Source organism: Lactuca saligna, chromosome 7 (genome assembly GCF_052625555.1).
Source record: "Lactuca saligna cultivar CGN05327 chromosome 7, ASM5262555v1, whole genome shotgun sequence".
Taxonomy (NCBI): Eukaryota; Viridiplantae; Streptophyta; class Magnoliopsida; order Asterales; family Asteraceae; genus Lactuca; species Lactuca saligna.
In genome coordinates, this window is record NC_136423.1 from 148,083,933 (window position 1) to 148,110,707 (window position 26,775).

A 26,775-nucleotide genomic window follows, 5' to 3' on the forward strand; every position below is an offset into this window, starting at 1 on the left:
TTTAGGGTTGTGTTATATAAGTATCCATAATCCAATTTTACCCTTCTAACAAATACTTACGATTTCACATCATTTTTTTTTTGTTGTTTTTTATTTTTTTATTATTATTACTATTATTATTATTATTAATTTTGATAACCGTATAAAATTTGATCGATAAAATGAAACAAAAGTAAAGGCTTTTTTTCAATCCATATAACCCTCCACCAATCTATCTTCGTCTTTTACCTTCCGATTTCTTCCACCGCTTCGATTTCATATCCTAAAGCGAGTTGCCCTAAACCGTCTTTTATTCCTTTTTCTATCCGTTCTTTTCATCAGATGTATGCCCAAAATTGTCCGTCTGGAATCACGCCTCATCGGCTGTGTCGCCACCAATTGAGGACGACTTTGCTTCCAATCGAACGCCACCTCCTTCATTATACACATTTGGAATTTCGTTTACAATATGTGAAATCGATCATCATGAAAAGGACACTTCCACCATGGGTTGATGAAATCCGCACATCTAAACCCTGATAACTTGTCGGACCAGTCACCACTATCATCAGACCGTTTATTGTGTTCCGATTGTCGACGACTATTGGCCAGGTTAGAACTGTCAAAAGCACCCATCTTCTACTCTCTCTCTCTCTCTCTCTCTCTCTCTCTCTCTCTCTCTCTCTCTATTTCCGAATAGAAGTGTAAAATTGTCGACGTTCGTTCATGATTGTGGAGATGAAATTTCGGCATTTTGGATAAAGAACTTTCAATTGATAATGACATTGATATTTTTTTGGCTTCTGATGTTGTTTCTATGGGAGATAGAGATTTTGCCAAACACTTACTTCAATAAAAAGGCAGTGTATTTAAACAAGGTAAATAACATGGTTTTTTTATTACCTTTTTTCTTGAAAGATTTTCATTTGATTGGCATCTTTTATCATTATAATATTTTTTTTTTTTATAGATGAATATGTAGCCTGAAAGGCTCTTACTTTTGCCGAAATCACAACAGTGAATATGAAAAAAGTTGTTGTATTTGGGTTACATGGAAATTCAATTACCTGTTTGGTTTCAATTTTAGAATTAACTAGCTACAATAAATTATTTTAGTGGGAAACTTCAAACAATGACCTATCTTGATGCGTGTAATCTTCTTGGACATGGTAGAATTGGACCTGCACTTTCCCTTAAAAAATCAACTTTGACCAACATTATTTATATTGAGAAAGTTATTTTTGCTGTTTTCAATCGATATTATAGCTGATTTGGAATGGATTAGGGGAAGAGTTGAAAGCTGAGGTAATATTAAGTTAGGAGTGATCATTTTGCCCTTTGGCGTTTCTATTTGTATATCCTTACAACTTCGGTTTTGTCCCATAATTTAGAAGTAAGACTTTCTGCTATCTTTTTCAGGTGGCTACATCTTCCTTAGCTTCTCACATCCGTCTAGATTTTAGTCAGGTAAGACTTTGTGAATTTTTTCGGATGTTAAGAGCAACACACACAGGATACTACAGGGTAGTGTTTGGTGTGACAGAGTCGAAGTTGGATTGGAATGGTCTATTCCATTGGAATAGACCATTGATTTATCATATCTATGGTTAAGAATAATTTCCACAGGCCTTTTGCAAACGCCCGGTTGTCAAAGGGTGTCTATATGTAATTTCTTTAATCATGGGTCATTGGTGTTATTAGTATTTTTGGACTTTCTATACTCTATATGTTTTAACCCAACTTCTGTTGTTATTGTTTATTTTACAGGTTCGAGAATGTCACTGGCATCTATACTTCTAAACAAGGTTTATGTAGGTGTTAATTATTGCCATTATCATGCAAAAAGGTGTGAAATTGGTTTCTGGGCAGAAATTAGGCAGTCAAAAATTGGTAATGGATCCATCTTTTACTAGAAAACTTAAGCCAATGAGAATTATTTTCTGGAAAACTTGATTATCAATTATGCAATCATGAGTAGATCCTTAGCCCTAATCTAGCATTTCATTATCATATCATAGCGTAAAACATATAACATGTATGAGTATTTTGGAAAGACTAACTTGAGCTCGACTAATTGCACGTATTGCATCCATTTCTTTTATTGAAATCCCTTAATTAAAATATTTCTTTTTAATGAAAAATCTACCAAACCCTCGATTTGAGTTCAGGTACACCCGAGAGTATGCCCGAATCCATCAAACCAAGACTCTGATACCAACTTATAACATCCCAAAATTTCAAGCAAATTTTTTACTTTTAATTCATTTCAAATATCCAATAACCATGTCAAAATACCGAAAGTGTATCACAATGAATGATATCAAAGTACAAATCCCAAAATCACATAATGCAAAAACATGGGCAGATGCGGTGCGATCAAGCCAGACCCTTCCGTTTTGAGCTAGAAGTACCTAAAACATAAATTGAAAATTGTAAGCACAAAGCTTAGTGAGCTCCCTCAGAATACCCCATACCATACACATATATACCAGTTAAAGAATAATTGGGTATATTCTAATCCCTTCGGTCTCTTTCAACCGGTACTGGTCCTATTTCAACCCATTCGGTCTCTTTCAAACGGTACTTGGTATATTTCAACCCTTCGGTGTCTTTCAACCAATATTGGGTATATTTCAACCCATTCGGTCTCAAGCAAAGACATCAAGCATAAACATGCATAACGGATAATTGAGAATCATCATCCTAAAAACATAATCTAGTAGGTTGCCATTAATTCCTTCGACCCACAGATATAGCAAAGGAAACTCACCTCTTGATCGATAATCAAATATTGCTTCTCTCACGGTCAGCTACACCGGTGCTACACCATACTTAGATAATCATACAAGGGAAACCTTTAGTCTCCCCTTCAATGCCAAGAGTTGACCAAAAGTCAACTCTAATCAAAAGTAAACGCCTAAGGTCAACTTTTAATATTCCTATCAGCTTACCCTCACATCGTGACTTGTTCTCTGGTCACATCGTGAGAATGGACTCGACCCGACCATACTCAGTGAGTCGACTCAATCACAACTCATCCAACCAGATTCCACATATTCGGACAACCTCATTTCTCACATTGTGAGATCTGTTCTTACCAACTTTGAGCATTAAGCTCCTAATCCTTTAAGACATTCTTTGGTACCTTCCAGAGGACCTTCATCGACCCTAAGGACCATAAAAATCATAGCTTTTCAATCATGCATGTCTAATTCATTACTTAGATACTAACTAGGTTAAAAGAAAGGTAATAAGATCAAGACTCATAGTTGGAGTCTAAAACCAATACCAAAACTCAAATCCAAAGCCTCATATATAGAAGATGTCTCAATGATCCATAAAGTTGCCAACTTTATGGATCTAATGCATGCTACACAACCCAACCATGCAAAGAAAGCTCTAAAAACATGGATCTAGAATCCAAAAGGAAAAAAGGTAAGAGCTTTATGACATACAAAGGTCCAAAAGCTTAGCAAGACCAAGTGGTAGAAGCTAAATTGCCAAAATAAAGCACCACAAGAGTCCTCTTCCACTTCAATGGCCCAAAAACCACCAAATAAGATCTTCAAGGTTACTAATAATGGCCAAAGGTCTCAAGGAGGTCGAATCTAGGGTTTTCAGGAGGATAGAGAGTGAGAGAGGATGAAGATGGGTAACCCTAGCTCTCTTATTCCATTAAATACTTGAAAATTATGGTGTTGGGTCATCAGATCTCGCTCACATCGCGAGGCCTCTTGCTTACATCGTAAGGTTCAAGAATGCGGGTCAAATGGTCAATAGCCACTCACGTCGTGACCACAATGGCTCACATTGTGAAGCCTCCTCCAAAAATGCAAGAATTTAATATATTAAGTACCTCAAGGATTCAGATGTTACACATGGGTTATGCATGTCTTAAAGTTTTGATTTTTATGGACCTTTATAAATGTATTAAAGTCTTTGGGAAAGTTTAAGGCTTGGAATTAACAGATTACAAGCTTAATAAAGGAGCTGATCTGCCAGTCGAACCGCGACGTAGTCAGGGGCTGACTACGACACGATGGATGAAATGTTACGTGTCTGTTTTGTCTTTATTCCGCACGACGTGGCCAAGGGAATGTCGTGACGTAGTGGTTGGTATGGTTGACCGTTGACTTTTGGTCAAACTTAAAGGTTTTAAGTGGTAGACTGAGGTGTGACATCTAATTCTTATAGGTGATTCTTGTACCTTTTTTTTGCGTGACATAGAGTATTGATATCCAACTTTTAATTCATGTGAGTCTTCTCAATATACTGTAAGACACTAGGTGTCGTGTTATGCTAGTTGTCTTTGTGACTCTTGCATGTTTGTTATATGCTTGTTGGGTTGGGCTCGTTGAGCGAGACTTGTTTATACACTTATTGGGCTGGGCCGACTTAACTGAAACATAATTGTTGAGCTAGGCTAGGTTGTTATCTTGAGTATTTGGTATTTTGCGGAACTCACTAAAGTTTATACTTATGATTTATGTTTAAATGTTTTAGGGGACTCTCTAAGCTTTGTGCGTACGATTTTAAGTTTAAATGTTTTAGGTACTTAAGATAGCAATGAGAAGTACCCGACATGATCACACCACATCGACACTTATGTTTTGAGATGTTCGGCCTATGACTTTATTACTCTAATTTTGTTATTAAACTTTAGGAATGATTACACTTGTGAATGAATGGAATGTTTGTTTTAGTTTTAAAAATTGAAAATTTTACTCTATAATTTGGGACTGGGACATTACAGCTAAACACACCTTAAGCACTATTTTCATTACATTCTTTCTTTTAAGCACTATCTTTTTTTTTTTTTTCCATATATCTTTATTATGCATTATTATTCCTTATTTTCAATCGATATTTCAGTTATGTATTATCTTACAATTGATCCCCTGGCCCACATCTAATGATACAATGTCTTAGTTATATATAAAATAAAATAAAAGATGGAGTAACTAAAATGAACTCCCTTAGAATACAAGTGTCAAAATCAATTGCTCATTGTTTAAGCAATTTCTTGATGATGAAAATTCTATTAATATTTGATCAGAGCTTCTCCTTGCGTACCTAGAACAATTAACAAAAGGAAAATCGCAGCATAAATTCATTTGAGGCGATGAGATTTTGGGTTAAAATTCTTCCATTTATGTTGCGATTGATTTTCCCTACTTGAATTAGACTGGAGGGTATGGGTGAAAACTTTCCCTCACTTTTTGTGGGTCACACCACCTTCTTCTTCACTTTCATTTCCCTCATCTAAATCTAAGGTTGTAGAACTCGTTACTCGGTACCTGTTCGACCGACTACCGAGTAACGAGTACTCGGGAGTAGTCAGTAGTACTCGGATTTGGTAATTCATGAAGAAATATTTTTAGGGAAATTATATATGTCAAAATCATAAGTTAAAATCATAAACTGATTGAAATATATAACCAAATTAGATACATCTGAATATACAAAAACTAAAAAAAAACACATAATAGTCTTATTTTGTGAATAATTACTGAAAATTTAAGATATATATGTAGTAATAATCACATTTTTGTTTGTTAAATAATAAATCATTAAATATATTATACATATTAATCACCGAGTTGGATGAGTTTTACAACACTGCTTAGTTCAGTAAAGGGCCGATCAAGGAGTACTCGGGATTCTGTAACTCACCTCGGTAAGAGGCCGAGTAGCGAGTACTCGGAGGAGTAATCGACTAACTCGGCGAGTATTACAACATTGCCTAAACCCAATAAATGGGTGAGAAGCTTCCCTCACTATTTTTTTTTAAAATAAACTTATTTTTTTTTTATGATTTACAATTTTTAAATTAATACTAAACATAAAATTTAATTAAAAATAAAAAGAATTTCATTAATTAAAATAAAAATTACATTAAACCTTATATTTAAATAAGTAGAAAATCTAAAAAAAACGCAAACAACCCACATCGTAGAAAACATAATTAATATCCTAATTTAAAAAAAAAAAACCAAAATACGTCACTCGGAATCATCATCCTCGTCATCGCTGGAATATTCGCTCTCGACAAACATATCAGAATCCTCGTCTAATTTGTCAAACAAGTCATCATGAGAAAACTCTATCGGCGGCTGAATATAAGTCTATAAACGTGTTCCACCAAATCAGCACGAAGTGCGTGATGAATGTCACGATTGTGAACTTCTCTTCTATTCATCCTATACTCTTGTGTACCAACGGCTACTCCTTCGACATTTGGCAAAACTTCATTTTCATTGTACCAACATATCGCTCTTCCTTTGTCTTCAAGAATTATATTATGCAATATGCTACATGCATACATTACGTGTTGAAACCTTTTCACTTTATATGACCTTGCCTCGACTGCTAGTACTTGCCAACGTCTCTTAAGTACACCTATTGTTCGCTCCACATTCTTTCTAGTTGACTTTTGCGACTCTTTTAATCTTTTTCCTTTTCGGGTCGTTAAGACATGAAAACGATTTCACAAAAACAGACATGGGAGGATATATATACCATCAGTAAGATAGTATCCACACTTATATGCTACCCCATTTGCTTGAAAAGGTACATCGTGTGACTTCCCAATGTAGATACCGTTGAATACCGACGACTGGTCTAGCACATTGATGTCATTGTTTGCACCAGCTGGACCAAAGAACGCATGCCATATCTAAAGAGTATGTGATACGATAGCCTCTAGAACAATCGTCTGCTCTTTGTGGTCACCTCTCATGTACTGATCACGCCATGCGTTTGAGTATAATGACCAACAGCGTAGCCACATAGAGACAAGGGTGGGCCTTGGCCCACCCACATATATTTGGTTATATATATATATATATATATATATATATATATATATATATATATATATATATATATATATAAAAGATGCTGGGCTTCATATATCTAAATGGCCCACCTCAAAATCAAAATGAAATTCCATATGTATTATTGCCGCTTGTAATATATACCTCAAAAATATATGATGATACTTTTTTAATTTCGGTTCCTCACTGTTTCTTATTTAATTTCTAGCAGCTGTTCATCTAATCATCAATCGTCGCCATCACCATTAGGTTAGTAAATTAATTTTTTTTCTGTTATCCTATATTTCTAAATACTCAATTACTTCATTAAATTAATTATTTTTTCTGTCATTCTATATTTCTAAATACTCAATTACTTCAATAATCATTATTGTTTTTATTTTCATAATATATTTTATATTTTTATCATAGGTTTATAAAAAATTAGGTTATTATTTTTTTTCTTTGAATTAACTATTTGTATTATTGTAAGTTTGTAATTGTATTAAAATATAAGAGTATGTTTGTAATTGAATTTTTTTGTGCTTAGTGAATTTTGTTGAGCAATGGGACCAAAGCAAAAAGGGTTAGATTCGTTTTTTATACGCAATGTTTTACCAAGAGGCGAAGAGAAAACCACAACAAAAATGGATAATCAAGTATCTTCAAAGGATAAAAACACGTCATCTTCATTACCTGTTGAGAACCCTCAACAACCTCTAGAAGATGGTAACCCTCCACCATCTTTGACGGTTGAAAATCCTAGCTTTTGTTCTATTGAACATGATCCTGGCCTACGTCTACGTATCTGGAAATATGCAGCCAATATGCAGGATGAAATCAGACGGGCATACTTAAGATCTGGGCCATATCAACCGGTGTTACCTAAATATCCTGCATCTGGGTCAAAAAGTCATCCACGACGCTTTCAGTCTAAATGGTATTCTGAATTTCCTTGGCTTGAATATTCTCAAAGTAAAAATAGAGCATATTGTTTTTATTGCTATCTATTTCTTGAAGAATCAAATACCCATAATGGTCACGATGCATTCACAATCAATGGTTTTAAAAACTGGAACTAAGTTAAAGGGAAATATTGTTGAAACACATGGGAGATGAACCAAACTCTCAGCATAATAATGCTATACGTTTTTGTGATACTCTGATGAATCAATCAGGACATATTGATAAAATGATTCAAAAACAATCTGCTGATCAAATTGAAAAGAATAGGTTAAGGGTGAAAACATCAATAGACGTTGTTCGTTTTCTTTCATTTCAGGGGATTGCTTTTAGGGGGCATGATGAGAAAATTGATTCAAAAAACCGTGGTAACTTCATTGAGTTGATCAAACACACGGATTCTTACAATGAAGATGTTGCAGGTGTCGTTTTAGAAAATGCTCTTGGCAACGCAAAATACACTTCACCTGAGGTTCAAAAAGAAGTTTTAAATGTTTTTGCTAAGAAAGTGTGAAAAAAGATAGTTGAAGATATTTGTGATTCTAAATATTGTATAATCGTTGATGAGGCTAGTGATGAAAGTAAGAAAGAGCAAATGGCCATTGTTCTTCGATATGTTGACAGTAAAGGTTTCATACAAGAACGTTTTTTTGATCTTGTCCATATCAAAGACACATCATCTTCCAATTTGTATTCTTCTATATGTGCAACTCTTACTTCTTACAAACTTGTTCAGAATCTTCGTGGGTAGGGGTATGATGGAGCTAGCAACATGCGTGGTGAATGGAAGGGATTACAAGCATTATTTATCAAGGATTATCCATGTGCTTATTATATACATTGTATGGCTCATCGGTTACAACTTGCATTGGTTGCAGCAGCTAGAGAAGTAGACTCTGTACATGAATTTTTTGGAAATTTATCTTTCATTGTAAATGTTGTAGGTGCTTCTTGTAAACGCCAAGATGAACTACAAGCTGCTCAAGCTCCTGAAATTGCAGAAATGCTAGAATCCGATGAAATTGAAACTGGAAAAAGGGCTAATCAAATTGGTACTTTAAAGCGTGTTGGAGACACTCGTTGGAGCTCACATTTTAGTTCTATTAGCAGTCTTCTTCAGATGTACAATCCAACTTGTACAATTTTGGAGAACATAAAAAAAGTGGGCTCCAACTACAAAACAAGAGGTGATGCTAGTAGTGCATTGAAACGAATGACATCTTTTGAGTTTGTTTTCGTTTTACATATGATGAAACAAATTTTAGGAATTACTGATGTTCTTTGTCAAGCTTTACAACAAAACTCTCAAGATATCATAAGTGTAATGACGATGGTTTCCCATACAAAGAAACTGATTGAAACCCTTAGAGATGATGAATGGGGGTCTTTTCTCGATGATGTCATGGAATTTTGTAAGAAGCATGATATTAGTATTCCTGAATTTAAAGATCCTTATTTTGAAGGAAGAAGAAACAGAAAGGGAGGTCTTATTAATACCGAGCATCACTATCATTTTGATATATTTAATGAAACAATTGATTTTCAGTTACAGGAAATTGACTCGAGGTTCAATGAAAGAGTTGTAGAGATTTTAGAACTTAGTGCTGCTTTGGATCCAAAAGAGGGATATAAACACTTCAATTATGATTCTATTTGCAAACTTGCAAGAAAATATTATTATCTTGATTTCACTGACCAAGAAATAGATATTTTAAAATTCTAGTTGAAGCACTTTGAAGCTTATGTAAAGGATCATTCATTTTTGGGAAAGTTATCATCTATTGCTGAAGTTTGTCAAGGTTTGGCAGAGACAGGAAAAACAAGTCACTACTATCTTGTTGACATATTGATTCGCCTTGTGTTGACCCTTTCAGTGTCTACTGCAACTACTAAGCATGCATTTTCTGCTATGAAAATTGTAAATAATAGACTACGTAATACAATGGATGATGATTTTATTGTTGATAGTCTGGTTCTTTACATAGAGAAAGATATCGCTAAGCTTTTCAGTTTAGATTCCATTTTAGATGATTTTAATGATGTAAGAGAGTGTCGTGTGCAACTTAAATGAATAATTTACTTTAGAATGCATACATTGTTACATTTTGTTATCATTTGAATTATTTTTCTACTCGTTCATAATTTTATAAATTGTTTGGACTACCCTAAACAAAAATTCAGGCTACGCCACTGATAATGACCAACCTCAATGCACGCAATCGATTCTACCAATCATTCTAGAGAATCCATACTTGCCTTCATGCACCGTGTACAATTGGTGGATATCGTTCATAGTTGGTTTGCGCAAATATCGTTGCCCATAAATCGAATAGATCCCTTTGCAAAACTTTTACACGCACTCCCGCACGGTACACTCTGACATTCTAAAATACTCGTCCCATCTATCTATTCTCATGCCGTATGCTAACTAACGAATTGCAGTTATGTATTTTTGAATGGGAGAGAAACCTTTTATCCTCCTTGCATCCATTTTCCATTTGAAATATGGAAAGGAGTCTTCCAAATCGCCAACAATACGTAAGAATAGTTCATTCCTATCCGGAATTGACGTCGAAACTTTACAGCGTAAATGACGTCATCTGCTAAGTAATCTTCTATAAGACGATCGTGTCCGATTTCGCAATTTCTAAGCAACTGCGGTTTTCTTGGTTTAGATCGTGCACGTGATGTTTCGCCTAGTCGGTTTTGAAAGTATGCAACCATTTTCGCCATGACGGGACCGATAAACTTAGTCTCCTCTAGAGCTATCGAATCGGATGATGAAGATGATGACATTTTGATTAATATTTTTTAGAGAGAATTATAAGGTATGGGTTAAAAAATGATTGGATATTATGGTATATATAGTTTAATAAAAGGCTATATATATATATATATATCCGTTTGAATAAAAAAATAAATAAATAAATAAAATAACGGACGAATCAAATGAGGAGTGAGAACGCAGCGTCCCCACCCCCACCCTTCTTCCCGCGCTTCGTTTGCCGCACCGATGGTGCGGTGTTCCCGCATGCGGGAATCTTCCCGCACCCCTCCCCGCATACCATACGTCCGGCCTTAGAGTAATCTGGACCCAATTTGTATATATACGGCATGTCAGATTTATGTGTAGTATTGATGCTCTTGAAACCTAGTATATTGTTCGAAAATATCTTCTGAGTAAGCTATGTGATTGTTGACCTACACTTATTTGGTGCCAAAGGATTACAAAAATTTGGTATAATTGTTTTCAAATTTTAGCAAAATAATAGATCAAAGCATGTTTGCAATCCAAAAAAATCAAAATAAGGCATAAAAACATATAAAACATGCAAATAAAATAGTTAAAAATCCTTCAACAGCAAATAAACACATACAAAAAAACAATGACGGAAAATAAAATAAAAATTGTTTTGAAAACCCTTATGAAAATTCATATTTTTTTTTTCCTATTTCATTCTTTTTTCTTTTTCTTCTTTATTTGATTCCATAAATACCGGAAACATTGCATTATTTATCCTTTTTCTTATAAATTCCAAAATAATTTGCAAAAAAAAAAAAAACAAAAAAAAACAAAAAGTGTTTTTTCCTCTCATTTGAATTACTTGATCAATAAGAATCAATTCGTCCTTTTTGATCTTTTAATAAAACCAATAATATAGATTGCATATTATTTATAATTTAGACTTAGATGTTGTGTGATAGTTGTCGATTGAGTTAGATCCGACTGACTCAAAGTTTGATCGGATCAAACTTAAGCGAAGTATTTAACCTCTTACTTGACGAACAAATGGCATATAAAAAAACTCATCAATTATCTTTTTGGGCTAAACAACTTACGACTAATGGCTTATCTTTTTGAGAGGCAAAAATCCTTTCTGGAAAAATTATAAAAAATCAGGTTTTCTTAACTTTTCCAAAAAATCACTTTTCATTCTATTTAAAATCCAAAAGTCACTTCTAAAATGTTTTTACCAAAAATCTTTTGCGCTTTATCTTTTCCAAAAAGAAATTTTGCCTTTCAAAAAGACAAATCAAACACCTCCTAAGACTTATAAAAGTCTAAAGGAGTACCGTTTAATCCATTAAAAGCTTAAGTTCATTAGCTTTTATTATTATTTTTAGAGAAAATGACAAAAATAGCAATTTACACTAATTACATAACAAAAATAGCCAAAAAAAATCGAAGTTGCAAAAATAGCCATGAATTTCGCAGATGGAATAGTCCCATCTGCGAAATAGGCTTTCCATCTGCGAATGTATAAGTAGCTAAAACACAACTGTGCTTTAGCTGCTTGTACATTCGCATGTGTTTTTTTTCTCTCTATATATTGAAAATGTAGGGTAAAATCGCAGATGAAATAGCTCCATCTGCGATTTACTCTGATTCAATCTGCGAATTTGCGATTATTTTTTATTTTATTTTTTTATTTTTATTTTATTAAAATTTGATTATGAAATCAATTGATAATGACTACGAAATAATGTTGCTATATAAAAAGTTTTGTAGAAATTATCAACTTGGTTCGTAGTCAAACCAATTGATTTCATAGACAAACTAAAAAAAAAAAAATTTAAAAATTAAAAAATAATCGCAAATTCGCAAAAGGAATCAGAGTAAATCGCAGATTGGGCTATTCCATCTGCGATTTTACCCTACATTTTCAATATATATATATATATATATATATATATATATATATATATATATATATATATATATATATATATATATATATATATATATATATATATATAAAAACCACCTGCGAATGTACAAGCAGCTAAAACATAGTTGTGCTTTGTGCTTTAGCTGCTTGTACATTCGCAGATGGAAAACCTATTTCGCAGATGGGACTATTCCATCTGTGAAATTCATGACTATTTTTGCAACTTCGGTTTTTTTGGTTATTTTTATAATGTAATTAGTGTAAATGATTATTTTTATCATTTTCTCTTATTTTTATTATTATTGTTATTATTATTATTATATTAGATGATACTCTTCTCACCATCATGGGTACCCATGTATTTTTCAAAATAATTTATTGTCTCCCATGATGTTATTTTCAAAAAGAAAAATTTCCCTTCCGCATAACCGTACCTCTCTCCATGAGCCGATGATACTATTGCCACCAACTCACCCGCTCATTCGGTAATATTACTCACTACACCCAAATTCTCTCCTCCCTGGTTTGGAATCACGAACAAAAAGCAAGAGAAAGCAAGAAAGATTTGTTCAGTTGTAATTCCAGCAGCACCTGTTCAAGTTCTATATGGATCGCCGATTTAGGATTATATGTTTTTATAATTAGTGTCCAATTCGTGTTACAATTCTAAACAATTTATGGGTATATTAGTTGTTAATTAATGATGTTCTAAATGGGTTCGTGGATTTAGGATTAATAAACCTTTAAATTAATGTTTCCGATGTTTGTACCATCAAGCCTCTTTTAGAATATAAATCATAATACTTATTTTAGTTATTGATCGTTCTTGAACATGATTTCATGTTCATGGAAAAAAAAACCCAACTTAATTCTCTAAAAGCGTCGATGAACCAAATGTTTTTACTTTCTGAAAAGTATTAACTTACTTGTTTTTATATGCATAAAAATCAATGTTTTTACGAATTTTGTTTTTTCAAAAGGATTGACGTCACAATTAAAAAAAAAATTTGTGTTGTTTGATGCTTGGTTATTTTTAATTTTTCTTAGAGTAAATTACACGAATGGTTCTTATGGTTTAGAATAATTTACGTGTTTAGTCTCTAACTTATTTTTTTAACTCGGAAGGTCCCTACTGTTTGTTTTTGTTATGCGTTTGGTCTCTGTCTTACCTAAAAAAACTATCTTACCATTGATTTTTTAATTTATTTAAATAAACACACCCCCAACCCACCCACCTCACATTACCTGACCTCTTCCATCATTTTTCTCTATTTAAATAATAATCTTTTTAGGTAACACAGAGACCAAACGCGTAATAAAAACAAACAGTAGCTACTTTCCGAGTTAACAAAATAAGTTAGGGACCAAGCATGTAAATTACACCAAACCATAGGGATCATTCGTGTAATTTACTCTTTTTCTTATTGTTTTCGTTTGTAATATTGTCTCAAATTGTTTGTAATCTAGATTAGGATCTATATAATTATGAGTCGTAAGTTTTGGCTAGCAAGTAAACCACATGAATCAATGGATTAAACTTGAAAAATCATTAGAGTAAGGATAACCTAATGTTGTTTTATGGCCCAACCGGCTCAACTCAAGAAGGTCTCAGACCAAACCGGTTATCGATCCAAATGGGTCTCAACCTTAACCAAACCGGTTAGGGGTTTCATCCAATTTACGAAGCCTACTCGATGAGTTAGAGGCCCCAACTCGTCGTGTAGAGTTTAGTCAGCCCGCGTGATTTATGAGGTCTACTCAACGAGTTAGAGGACCCCAACTCGACGAGTAGAAGCTGGAAGATGAAACCATAATTTCCAGGGTTTTGCACCTTATTTAAAGGGTAATTAGCTTCCACCTGCCTCCCTTACCGTCCCTCTTGAGCTTAGAAAACCCTAATCACGCCTACTCTCCATTTTTGTGTGTTAAGAAGCTTGGAAGGTGGATTTTGTGAAGAAAGCTTGAAGTCTAAGGAGCGTGGAGCAAGGAGAAGCTTGTGGATCTGATTTCTACTTCATCTTGGCATCATCGTGAAGATAACAAGTTGTTACATTGACTTCTCTCTAGCTAGATCTCTTCATGCAAAGGTTTAGGGCCATGTTCTAGTTGGTTGTGGGTTATTTCAGGTATTGGTCATGATTTGAAGTTGTAACTTCAGATCTAGACTCCTCTAAGCCCTTAGAGTCATAAAGTTCCAATCTTTGGCCTTTCCCTTACCTAAAACTTATCCCTTAGCTTGGTTTTGGCATTTAGGACCTTGCATGTACGTAAAGTTTGCAACTTTATGTGGAAAACATGCCTTAGGAGGTTAGATCTGCAATTTGGAGCTTTGGGGTTGCTTAAAAACATCTGAATAAGAAATGGACAGAAGGGACTCGACATGTTGCATGGTCATCTTGACGAGTTAGATGAAGATTGGTCTTTGTTGGTTTCTGCATGGACTCGGCGAGTCAGTGAGATGACTCGACGAGTTAGTAAGGGTTTCGCTGACATTAAGACACCACATGGACTCGACGAATTGTCTGGAAACTTGGCGAGTCAAGCAGGGTTTTCAGGATTTCTCGAGTTCTGGAAGGAGGCGACGAGTCAGTGGGCTACACTTGACGAGTTGGGTTAACATGGGCTTTTGACCTTGACCATTGACTTTGACTTTGACCAAGGGTTGATCGGTTTGACTTGTGGGGGTATTTTAGTAATTTGGGAATTTATGAAAGTGAATCATTGGTGGATATAGGTGGTGGAGTTTGTGGTTATGATTCGGGAGTTTAATCTTATCACTATAGTACGACATTGTGAGGTGAGTTTTCCTCACTATACTCAAGGGTTGATGGCACCAAGGCCGACCCTTTGGATTGTTATCCTGCTTTTTTATCAGTGAGATCGGTTAGATCAGTATCCTGGTAGATAGGATGTTGCTATGATCGTTTGACTATTTGTAGACTGTTATGTGGTTACATGTTATATGTGCAAATGTTTGATTGGTAGCTAAAGGTATTCCATCCTATGGATGATTGGACCCTAGTATGTTGTCTCTATAGACTGTTATATGATTATCTGATATAGGTGCACATGTTTGATTGGTAGCATGAGTATACCATCCCGAGGATGATTGGACTCATAGTATGTTGACATTCCAACCCGATGACTGAGGGCATGGGGTATTCCAACCTGATGGTTGATTGGACCCATAGTATGTTAGCATTCCAACCCGATGGTTGAGGGCTCAGGGTATTCCAACCTGATGGTTGATTGGAACCATAGTATGTTGGCATTCCAACCCGGTGGTTGAGGGCCTGGCGTATTCCAACCAGATGGTTGATTGGACCCATAGTATGTTGGCATTCCAACTCGATGCTTGAGGATCTGGGGTATTCCAACCCGATGGTTGATTGGACCCATAGTATGTTGTTTGTAATTATATGCATATTGTTGTTGTGTATGGGTATTTTGGGGGAACTCACTAAGCTTCGGGTTTACAATTTTAGATTTTGTTTTAGGTACTTCAGATGATCGTGAGAAGGCGAAGGCGTGATCGTGCACCTTCTCACATTTTTATGATCCGGTTTTCTAGGATACTCTGATGTCTAAACTATTTTGAAAACACTTTGTAATAACTTAATGATTTTGAATGGTTGAAAATATTTTAAATTGGCTTCATTTTTTGGGTGTTAAAAGTTAGTATCAGAGCCCTAGTTTGAGTGAATTGGAGGAAACACTCGTGTATCTCTAACCTCAAACTAAGAATAAGATTTTAAAATGATTTTTTTTCAAATGGTTTTCAAAATATTAAAGGAGGATGTAAGTGTACAATCATTCGGAGCCGGTAAGTAGACGCTAAAATAGCTTACGGATTCTTTGATTTGTGATATGTTAGAACAACATGCTAGCACTAGGCTAGGGATCTTCAGGAATTGGATAACAGAATTGTCTGATTATATGATGCCTGGTAGCTTAGGGATTTTCCTTATATGAAATTGACATGATTATTATAGTTGCTTAGTGTATACATCACGACTGTACATAATTAAGATCTTATAGCTTGAGAATGTTTGGTTTGGCCTTATTTCCTGTTCTTGTATGATTAAGGGCTTAGGTTAGGATCAGGTATTTGAAAGTCTATAGGGTCCAACGTTATGTATGGCTAGCATACACGAGTACTGCAGGGTTAGTGGAAGTTTCATGGATGGGTGGGATGTACAGGGTCAGTAAGCCAGTTATAAGACATTTACCCTTCCTCTAGGAGTGAGGATTATGATCATACTTGAGACAAATATGGGTAGGTGTGGAAGGTATTATGGTCACGTACTACTGAAAGCATAGGACCCATATGAGTAGCAAGGAAGTCACAACCCTTAGGGTTTAGTTGGGAGTAGTTTCCCCAATGTTTATGCGGATTATCTGATATCTTATTGCTATATTTTCAGATTGGTGGTTACGCGGAGATTTGTGACTGGATCCTGGTCAGGATCAGGAGATAACAGTCAAGAGGGACCAACAGTGCCCAAGACTATCGGTCAGATGAGACCGGATGAGATGGATGCCAGGATTCGGGAGATCCTGTAGGATGAGGTTGCTACAACATTCCGAGCATAGTTGTCGGAGATGTTTGGGTCTATTAAGACCGCCATAGTGGAGTATTTTGATGAGCGTTATACAACCTTTACTGAGACGGCTATCGCAACAGCTACAATAGCTGTAACAAAGGTAGGGGAGGAGCCAGTTGGGCTTTACAGTACCGAGACTTCAACAACACAAAGCCCCCTACTTTTGACGGGACTCAGGATCTGATCGTAGCCATGAGGTGACTATTTGACATGGAGTGATGCTTCTTCACATGTTCATGCCCTGCTGACCAGAAGTTCAGGTGTTCTCTGAACCTGCTGAGGTCCGGAGCAAAGGATTGGTGGAGTTTGATTACTGGATCATATTCGTATGAGCAGCGAGTTGTGGTTGCTTGGGATCGATTTCGGGATATGTTCTGTACCTGTTACGTCCCGCAGGTTGAGCGGGAGAGACTGGCATAGGAGTTCTTAGATCTACGACATGATTCGGAGTCGGTGACGGAGATCACCCACATGTTTACTGAGATGGAGATGTTTTTCCTTAAGTTCGCTTCAGAGCAGGCTCAGATGACCTGACATCTAAGCATGCTCAAGATGGACTTCAGAGAGTTTGTGTCCATGCAGAGATGTGATACCTTGCTAGAGTTACAGGAGGCTGCTAAACAGCGTGAGTTGAAGATTAAGCTTTAGCTGAGGGAGCAGAGACAGGCCCCGATGCAGTCATCGCATGCCAAAATGGTTTAGCATCGCTGATTACAGATAGGAGAGTCAGATGGGTCGTACTTGTGGGGAGTACGGGAAGGTACATGATGGGGTTTTCTGATCTTCTTCAGGATGCCACAAGTGTGGCAAGGACGGTCACATCGCAAGGGAATGTAGGCAGCTGACTCCAGGTTTTGGTGTCAGACTTTGTTACCATTATGAGCACGTGGGCCATATGAAGGCCCAGTGTCCCCTACTAGCTTCCAGGCCGGCGCAGGCTCCAGTGCCGGCTACACTGAGGATTACTGACGGGGGTCAGGGTAGAGCAGAGCCTCTGAAGGCTCCGGGACGCACCTTCCAGCTTACTACCGAGGAGGCCAGGATAGCACCTGATATGGCGACTAGTATGACTTATCTCTTATCTTATTAATTATGATTGTATTGAGAATTTTCATTTTCCTTCTGTATGAGATGCTAGAACATAGGAGTGTTAGGGGAATTTAGTATCAAAGGGTTGTAGATGCTTAGGATCCAGGGATGTATTGAGGATGAGAAGTTTGGGTAGAGAATTTCCATTCTAGGATAAGAAGTTGTAACTTGGAAATTTAGAAGTATTCAGCTGGGATTAAGGTTTCCCTTGAAGTTCGATTGCTTCGTACCGAGAGGATTGTTTTGTGTAGGTTATTCATTCTATGGTTAATCATGGTTAAGAATGGTAATACCTAGTAGGGATGGTTAAGGTGTGTTTTAGTTTTGCCATAGTAGGTAGTGGTTTGTGTCCCAGTAGGGTAGAATTGGGAATTCTAAAATGGAGCATCAGCCAATGAGGGATTATTTAGCTTTCAAGGCTCGACAGTACATTAAACATGTGTGTGTGGGTTATTTAGCATATGTGGTAGATACGCGGGTCAAGGATCAGGCCACAGTTTCCCGAGAGGTTGTGCGATCAACATGAGGTCTAGAGTTAGGCCGAAATAATAGTCTGCGGACTGGATCAGGAGTTCGTGGCGATATAAGAAAGGGCACCAGGTTGGGTCCAGGGTTATGGTCAACAGACTTAGGATGGTCTGGATAGACTAAAGGCCAGTCGGGTGTGCCAGTCAATCCGAAGACCCAAAGAACAGTCCAGACAGGCTGAAGGCTTGGTAAGGTTAGACTAAACATGCTGAAGGTTCTGAGAGTGGGCGAGATAGATTGAAGGTCCGATGAGGGCGGTCCAATCATATTGAAGAATATGTATCCTGAGAACGGTCTAGACCGGGTGAAGGCTTAGAGAGGTGGTCCAGACATGCTAAAGGTTCTGAGAGCGGTCCACATAGGCTGAAGGCCCGGTGAGGCAGTCCAATCATGCTGAAGACTTTGTATGTGATCTGTTAGAAATACACTCAAACATTGAGTGTGCTGCTATGCTGTAGCAATCAGTAGGTTTGTCTCCTAGTATTTGCATGCTGCTTTGTGATAATAACATGTGGAACTATATGTTATTTGTGTTTTCTAGTTATCACCTATGGAATGCCCTTAGGAACCATCAGTGATCATGTGTTAGAGCCTAGAAACTTTTGAGTATCAATTTGTTGCAAGAAGGAAATCATGCATGGTAGAGTTTCAGTATTACGATGATTGTTGGTGATGTGAGGAACGTTGATTAGCCCTTTTGGGAAATAAAGGAAGGAGGGTACCTTCAGGCCCAAGGGATTGGGCAATTGACAAGAAAACGAAAATGTCAATAGGTTATCCGGAGCATTCCAGTCAGAAACTGTGTGCCTAGAGATCGTAATGGTTTATCACTCCTGTGGGAGCGTGTCACACCCCAAAACCTGAACGGCGGAATTGTTCGGAGGTGGAGGACGTCATGTATAGTATCACAACTATAACACCCCCCTCTGGCACGTATCACAATATTGTCCGCTTTGGGCCACTCGGCACGAGGACTTCCCAGGGGGTCACCCATCCCGGTACTACTCCCGCCTGAGCATGCTTAACTGCAGAGTTCTTATGGGATCTGCTGCCCTCACGGCTTTAAAACGCGTTGTGACAAGGAAGGTATCCACACCCCTTATAAGGAATGCTTAGTTCTCCTTCCCAGCCGATGTGGGATCAAATCTAACCCACTTTCACCCCCATTATAGGGTTCGATGTCCCCATCGAACACATCGACCCGTGCCCTAGCTCTGATACCATTTGTAACACCCCCTCTGGCACGTATCACAATATTGTACGCTTTGGGCCACTCGGCACGAGGACTTCCCAGGGGGTCACCCATCCTGGTACTACTCCTACCCGAGCACGCTTAACTGCAGAGTTCTTATGGCATCTGCTGCCTTCACGGCTTTAAAACGCGTTGTGACAAGGAAGGTATCCACACCCCTTATAAGGAATGCTTAGTTCTCCTTCCCAGCCGATGTGGGATCAGATCTAACCCACTTAGTTGTAACAGCCGGATTTTCAGGTATCTTGTATAATTGTATTTTTGGTGATTTGAGAGGGGACTCGGCGAGTTGGAGCTCAGACTCGCCGAGTAGGGACGCGGATCTGGACGCGGGATCGCGCCTGGACTCGGCGAGTCAGCGCTGTGTAATGAAACCCTAATTTCTCGGGTTTGAGACCTATTTAAAGGGCCTAATGGCCGTCATTTGTGCTCACCAGTCCCTTGAGTGAAACCCTAATCGAGTGTGAGCATTTGGAGCTAAGTAGGAGGCCATTATTGATCTTGGAGGTGTCATTGTTGCAAGGAAGGAGAAGAGCTAGCCAAGGGAGAGCAAGAGGAACCACTTCTGTGGATTTGGAGTCCAGAGCATCACTATTGTGGTAATAAATTCGAGTTATCTTCTTCTTTGTTGTGGTTTATCTAGATTTAGGGTTTGTTGAACCCTTTTATGGCAAGATCTAGTGTCCTCTTGGTCCTTTATGAGGTTTGAACCATAGATCTGGACCCTTAGAGGTCCAGAGTGTCCCTTTACCCAAGCTTTTTGGGAATCAATGGAGGCTTTGGATTGGAATCCTCATGCCTTAGGTCAAAACTCCATTTATGAGCTATGGGGTGTGTTATGGGCACCAAGATAGGAGCTTTACGTGATGAATCAGTCTAGGGAGGCCAGATCTATAGATTATGGAAGCAGATCTGACCTTAGAAGCAAGTTGGAGTGGTTGCATGGCATGGACTCGCCGAGTCTGTTCATCCGACTCGGCGAGTAGTTTGAAGATTGCCTTGGGATTGCTCAACGAGTGGTCCAATCGAGTCATGGGTAGACTTAGTGAGTCAGGGTGAGTTGGAGAGGGATGACAAGTGGACTGAGTCAAACTGGGACTCGCCGAGTTGTTCTTGAGACTCGGCGAGTTGAGTCGGGGTGGCCCCACGATTCTTTCAGGTGAAACTCGTCGAGTAAGGGGGGAATACTCGACGTGTAGTAAGGGGATTTCATAGGGTTGATGAAAACGTCTAGACTCGCCGAGTCGCCGTAGCACTCGCCGAGTCCGGTCAAAGTTGACCATTGACCGTTGACCATTGACCAGAGTTGACCTGTGTTGACTTCTTAGGGATAGTCAACCTTAGAGATATAAAGTGTTAATTAGAGACATATAATGTTATAGGAGGATTAGAGCTCGGAGGTTCGAGCACGAGGGATTTCCAAGATTCGTGAGATACCGAGATACGCGAGGTGAGTCTTCTCACTATACTATTACCTTGAGTAGGTAACCAGAGTTATGTGATAGAGTATTTGTATGCTATGTATGTTATGTGTTGTACTGTATTATTTCTATGTGATTTATGTGGTGCATGTTTATCAGAGCTAGAACCTGAGGGTTCACAGAGTTTGGGTGCACGGACCCACAGAGTTATAGCCTCGAGTGGCTAATATGTGTTATATGTGGTATTTTGGGGAACTCACTAAGCTTTGTGCTTACAGTGTTTGATGTTATTGTTTCAGGTACTAGTGACGACCGCGAGAAGGCGCCGGCTTGATTTGTACACACATGGGATTATATGTATTTCGATCTTGGGAAATGTTTTGTGGAACAAAGATATGATACAATGAGATTTTATTAATAAATATGTATGGAACATGTGTTTTGAAAATGTGAAAATTTTGTTTGAAATTTACGGTGTTACAATTTGGTATCAGAGCCTTGGTTTGAGGGATTCGGGTACACCTTCGGGAGTATTTGAACTCAAACTGAGGAATTGGAAAGATATTTTCAAAAGAAAACCTAACTTTTCTAAGAGTAAAAGATTTTCTTGAAAAAGAAACAAATTCCAGGAAGAAACGTGTGTACGATCAGTCAGCGCCTGAACGGTGAATTCCCAAAATACCTTTATATTATGTGATATTGATATTGATATGATGTATCTGCATGCTAGAGTAGGCTAGGTATTGCTAATAGGACTAGAGTGGCCTGATTTGTGATGCCTTAGCCTAGGGAGGGGTGAGCTGCTATGAGATGCTGAGAGTGAGTAGGTAGCAGTGAAGGGCTTATGAGAGATCTATTAGAGAGTGGTCTACGCATGATAGAGTACTTGAGAAATTGGGATCCGAAGAGGAAGATTTGGGGTGTGTACTGAGACGGTGTGGATAGTAGTATTGGGCCCGTACTATTGAAAGCACCGGGGCAGTGCACAGTCCAAATAAGAATCTTTGGATACCAAGAATCAAGGAGGGGTGGATTATCGAGTGTAAGAATGCTCGAGTGAATTTTAATTTATCGCATGTTGTATTTCAGAGGTTGATCATGGTGAGGACACGTCATATGCCGGAGGGTGCCGGAGCTAGTGATGAGGAGATTCGACAGATCATTCATGAGGAGGTGGTTGCGGTCATCAGGGATGAGATACCAGAGATGTTCGGGTCTATTAAGATCGCGCTGATTGAGACATTTGACGAGCGTTACGCCGCTCTTTCTGAGGCTGCTGTTGCAGCGGCTACCGCAGCGATCGCTGCGGCGAGACCCCAAGGAGGTGATGCGTCACTGTTTCGGGAGTTCAGCAACACCAAACCACCAGAGTTTGATGGTACACAGGATTCGGTGGCAGCTATGAGGTGGATATCTGATATGGAGGGGTGCTTGTTCACTTGCTCATCTCCTGAGCATCTGAAGGTTCGGTTCGCGCTGAACCAGCTTCGCTTGGGAGCGAAGGACTGGTGGAAGTTTGTGACGGCGCATTTTATGCCTGCTGAGCTTTCGGCAGTGACCTGGGAGAGGTTCACTACCATGTTCCGGGATGAGTACATCCCCCAGGTGGAGAGGGAGCGTTTGGCACAGGAGTTTCTGACCCTCAAGCAGGGTACTGAGTCAGTTACAGCGATCACGAGGATGTTCCATGAGAGGGCGATGTTCTGCCCTGAGCACGTGTCCACTGAGCAGGCACGTATGAGCCGCTACCTGAGCATTTTGAGACGGGATATTCGGGAGTTCGCCGCGAACTCCTCGTATCGGACATTTGCTGAGCTTCAGGCAAATGCCCGGAAGAGGGAGATTGAGCTTGAGACACAGGCCAGGGAGGAGGCGGAGTCTCTGGGGAGGGATCGGCGGCCGGCACAGTCCCAGCCGGCAGCCAAGCGGGCCAAGCCCGCTGATCCCAAACCCGGGAGCCAGAAGGCCAGCACTTGCGGGAAGTGCGACAAGGGTCACGATGGAGTCTGTTGAACAGGATCTTGCTACAAATGTGGCAAGGAGGGGCATATGGCCAAGGACTGCCCTAAGGGGTTTGAAGTGTGTTTTCACTGCAATCAGACCGGACACCGGAAGGCGGAGTGTCCGCTGCTGCGCGGAGCATCTCAGGGATCTGCTCCTGCCGCCATCAGAGCTACAGAGAGTCGGCCCGTGAAGGCCGAGGCACCGAGAGCTCGAGGGAGAGCCTTTCAGCTGACTGCGGAAGAGGTCCGCGCTGCACCCGACGTTGTGGCTGGTACGTTTCCTTCTATTTATTTATTTTGGTGTTGAGATATTATGCTTCTATTATGTTGTGCATAGGTACCTTCCTTGTGAACTCTGTGCTTGCTTTAGTGTTATTTGACTCGGGTGCGAGTCGGTCTTTTGTATCTTTGGCCTTTAGTCAGCATATCAGTGTTTGTGACATCCCCAAAATCTCGGCCAGAAAAGACCGGTTTCATTTATGCTTTTTAAACATTTTCAGAGTAAATCCTTTTAATTTTAAAAGAGATGCGGAATTTGTTCCCAAAAACAAAACATGATAAAATAGATATTTATCAAAACATTTCATAAGACATATGATTTCATTTCATATTCAAAAGTTGGGATGTCATGTTCCGATACAGATCATAAAGCATAAACGACAGCATTACAAGTCACTCAACAAATATATACATATACAGACTTGTAAACAAAACAACTTGATGATTCGCACATCTTAAGCTCTTGCGCCACTTCCTGTAATACAAATAAACTGAGTGGGTCAGACTTGGGAGCCTGGTGAACATATAGGGTTTTCAAACCCACAATAATTATATTTAATTTCAACAATCCACAATAAACCCGATTACCCATTCCCGTTATCCTCACTTTACGTTCCTAAAAATAACGTCTATTATAAGGAACCTATTTTAGGATTTTCATCGGGACGGATATTACTGCAGAGGGGCTTCCTCAACAATAAGTATCCTAAAGGCAACCATGTGGGGGATAGAGTACACCGGTGAACACGTCGTTCACAACACCTACATGTAATGACCCTGCTAGTGTTCCACAGGACAGTCTAGAATAGTCCGTGGTCGTCATCCATACTCTGCTGAATGACTAGAATAACACCAATAACACCGAGGCCTCTCATCTGTTTATTACACACCAATTATCTACCCATGTTCTACCCAACATATTAGTAGATAAAAATATACATTTTTATACATTGTTTAAAAACCTGTATAACATGCTTTAAGCAATACATATTCCACATAACAGATGAGGCATACACACATAACATGTATTTCATAGAGAATACATCAGATCTATAAGATAGAAGAGAGTGAATATACACTCACACGTATAACAACCAAATATATACACATAACACGTATTTTATATAAAATACTTCATAATATTGCGTTGGAATGAAAATAACTACACACTCACTTGATCAGAAGATTATCGGGCAGCACTACGGCTTGCAGAAGAGGTGTTTCTCCGTAGATCTGGAAGATCTTCACAAAACCGGGCTCCTCGCGGGCAGCGTTTCGGCTCGGGAATAACGCTCTTCGGGATCCTCGGGGCTTCGGATCTTACTTCGGGGCTCGGGAATATTACCGGGGCTTCGGGATATGATTGGCACGCAAATCGAGGCAAAACTTAGAGAGAGGGAAGAGTTTGAACAAGAGAAAATGGATGAATTCGAGTTCTATTTATAGGCTGAGGGTCTGGGATTACGCGGGGGGTAATCTAAAATTACGCAGGGCGTACTCAGTACGCGGGGCGTACTTGAGTTACGCAGGGCATACTTTGACGTCACTGCGTGCGTCGACTGGTGGCACTCGAGTATTGGTCAGACAAGTTGCATCCGACTGAGTACGCTGGGCGTACTCAAATTACGCTGGGCGTAATTGACTCGTCGAACTTCTAAATTGCGTAACTTTCGCATACGAGCTCCGTTTTCGATGTTCTTTATATCCACACGAAGGTCAGACCATACTCTACAACTTTCATTTAGACTCCGTCGGCTAATTTTGACTTTTATTTTTATTATTTATTTTTAGAAGGTCGGGACAGAAAAACTTCGTTATAAATTCATAACTTCTTCGTCTGACGTCCGTTCTCGCCTAACTTTTCATCGTTTCGCTACTAACAACAAGATCTTCGATTCTCATTTAGATTGTTTCGGCTAAAGACCGTTCGATCTCAAATCGAGTATTCGGGCTGCATGTTGCTAAGTCGAAACTTAGAAAAACCATAACTTCCTCATACGAAGTCAGATTTGGGCGTTCCTTTTATGCACGCTCTCGGTTTAACGAAATCCACGACTTTCGTTTAGATCGCCAAGGCTAAATATCACTCTATCTTAAATTCAGATTTTACGTCACTCGGCGTCGTGTCGGTTCTGTCGCAAAACTTCGACAGGTCATAACTTCTTCGTTATAACTCGGATTTTGGCATTCCTTATATCTCCGGAATCCTTGTTTCGACCACTACAACTTTATGCAAAGATATTGGGCTTATCTCACACTTTAATTTTGATGCTTATTTTATTCTTAATTCATTAAATTATAAAAAACAAGAAAATAAACACATAAATCACATAATTCAAATAATTCACAAATAATACATTCTTATTATTTCAAGTTGAGTTACAAGGTTAACCTAGACTATTACATTGCTAAAAATGGCAAGCCTAGAAACACGGGCGTTACAGTGTTAGTCGTGAGGCATTGAGTCGGCCTTTACGGGTCTCCATAGTTGCCGACAGAGTGATTTGTGCCACGGAGGTCCTCCGAGGATGTGTATTAGAGATTTTTGGGGTTGAGTTTCCGATCGATCTGGTTCCTATTGCGATGGGTGATGTCTGTGTCATAGTAGGCATGGATTGGTTGAGTCGATTCGGCGCGGTTATCGACTGCGAGCGTCAGCTGGTGACCATACGAGATCCTAGTGGGGGAGTTCTTTCCGTATACGGCGAGGGTACACGTTCTGGATCAGCCTTTTGTTCGGCCGCTAGGGTGAGGCAGTGTTTACAGCAGGGCTGTAAGGGTTTTGTGGCGTATGTGATGGATACGCGAGTGATCTCTGAGAGACCGAGTTCAGTGGATGAAGTTCCGGTGGTGCGTGAGTTTCTAGATGTTTTTCCCGAAGAATTATCGGGTGTGCCTCCCGTGAGGCAAGTGGAGTTCGGTATTGATTTGGTTCCAGGAGCCGCGCCTATCGCTAAGGTGCCTTATCGTCTTGCACCTCCAGAGATGCAAGAGTTATCCTCGCAGCTTCAGGAGCTGCTGGGGAAGGGGTTTATTCGGCCGAGTAGCTCGCCATGGGGAGCACCCATTCTGTTTGTGAAGAAGAAGGACGGCTCGCATTGAATGTGTATTGATTACCGAGAATTGAATAAGCTGACGGTCAAGAACCGTTACCCGTTGCCGAGGATCGACG

The 26,775-nt window shown here is 38.9% G+C and overlaps 2 protein-coding genes across 3 annotated transcripts; both read left to right on the plus strand.

Moving 5' to 3' along the window:
- The first annotated feature begins 83 nt into the window (after nt 1-83).
- On the plus strand, nt 84-9,732 carry LOC145004213 (uncharacterized). 2 transcript variants are annotated; one of them, XM_078963100.1, is made up of 6 exons: nt 84-591; nt 1,399-1,446; nt 1,747-1,869; nt 7,027-7,064; nt 7,345-7,734; nt 8,077-9,732. In XM_078963100.1, the coding sequence occupies exon 6, from the start codon at nt 8,530-8,532 to the stop codon at nt 9,478-9,480; it is 951 nt and encodes a 316-aa protein (XP_078819226.1). In that variant the 5' UTR covers nt 84-591; nt 1,399-1,446; nt 1,747-1,869; nt 7,027-7,064; nt 7,345-7,734; nt 8,077-8,529; the 3' UTR covers nt 9,481-9,732. The 2 variants fall into 2 exon arrangements, with proteins under 2 accessions (XP_078819226.1, XP_078819227.1); XM_078963101.1 differs by having other exon boundaries at nt 84-857; nt 7,345-9,732.
- Nucleotides 7,361-8,508, plus strand: LOC145007328 (uncharacterized). The gene is made up of 3 exons (XM_078966286.1): nt 7,361-7,856; nt 7,973-8,229; nt 8,278-8,508. Exons 1-3 carry the CDS (start codon nt 7,361-7,363, stop codon nt 8,506-8,508), a joined length of 984 nt encoding a protein of 327 aa, XP_078822412.1.
- Nucleotides 9,733-26,775: the final 17,043 nt, after the last annotated feature.

What these genes read in the sequence shown, in the direction of transcription:
- LOC145007328 (XM_078966286.1), top strand. Translation starts at nt 7,361, where the DNA reads ATGGGACCAAAGCAAAAAGGGTTAGATTCGTTTTTTATACGCAATGTT. An exon ending in CGATGCATTCACAATCAATG is followed by an intron (nt 7,857 to 7,972) that starts GTTTTAAAAACT and finishes TGAATCAATCAG; the next exon opens with GACATATTGATAAAATGATT. An exon ending in CAAAATACACTTCACCTGAG is followed by an intron (nt 8,230 to 8,277) that starts GTTCAAAAAGAA and finishes GTGTGAAAAAAG; the next exon opens with ATAGTTGAAGATATTTGTGA.
- LOC145004213 (XM_078963101.1), top strand. Translation starts at nt 8,530, where the DNA reads ATGCGTGGTGAATGGAAGGGATTACAAGCATTATTTATCAAGGATTAT.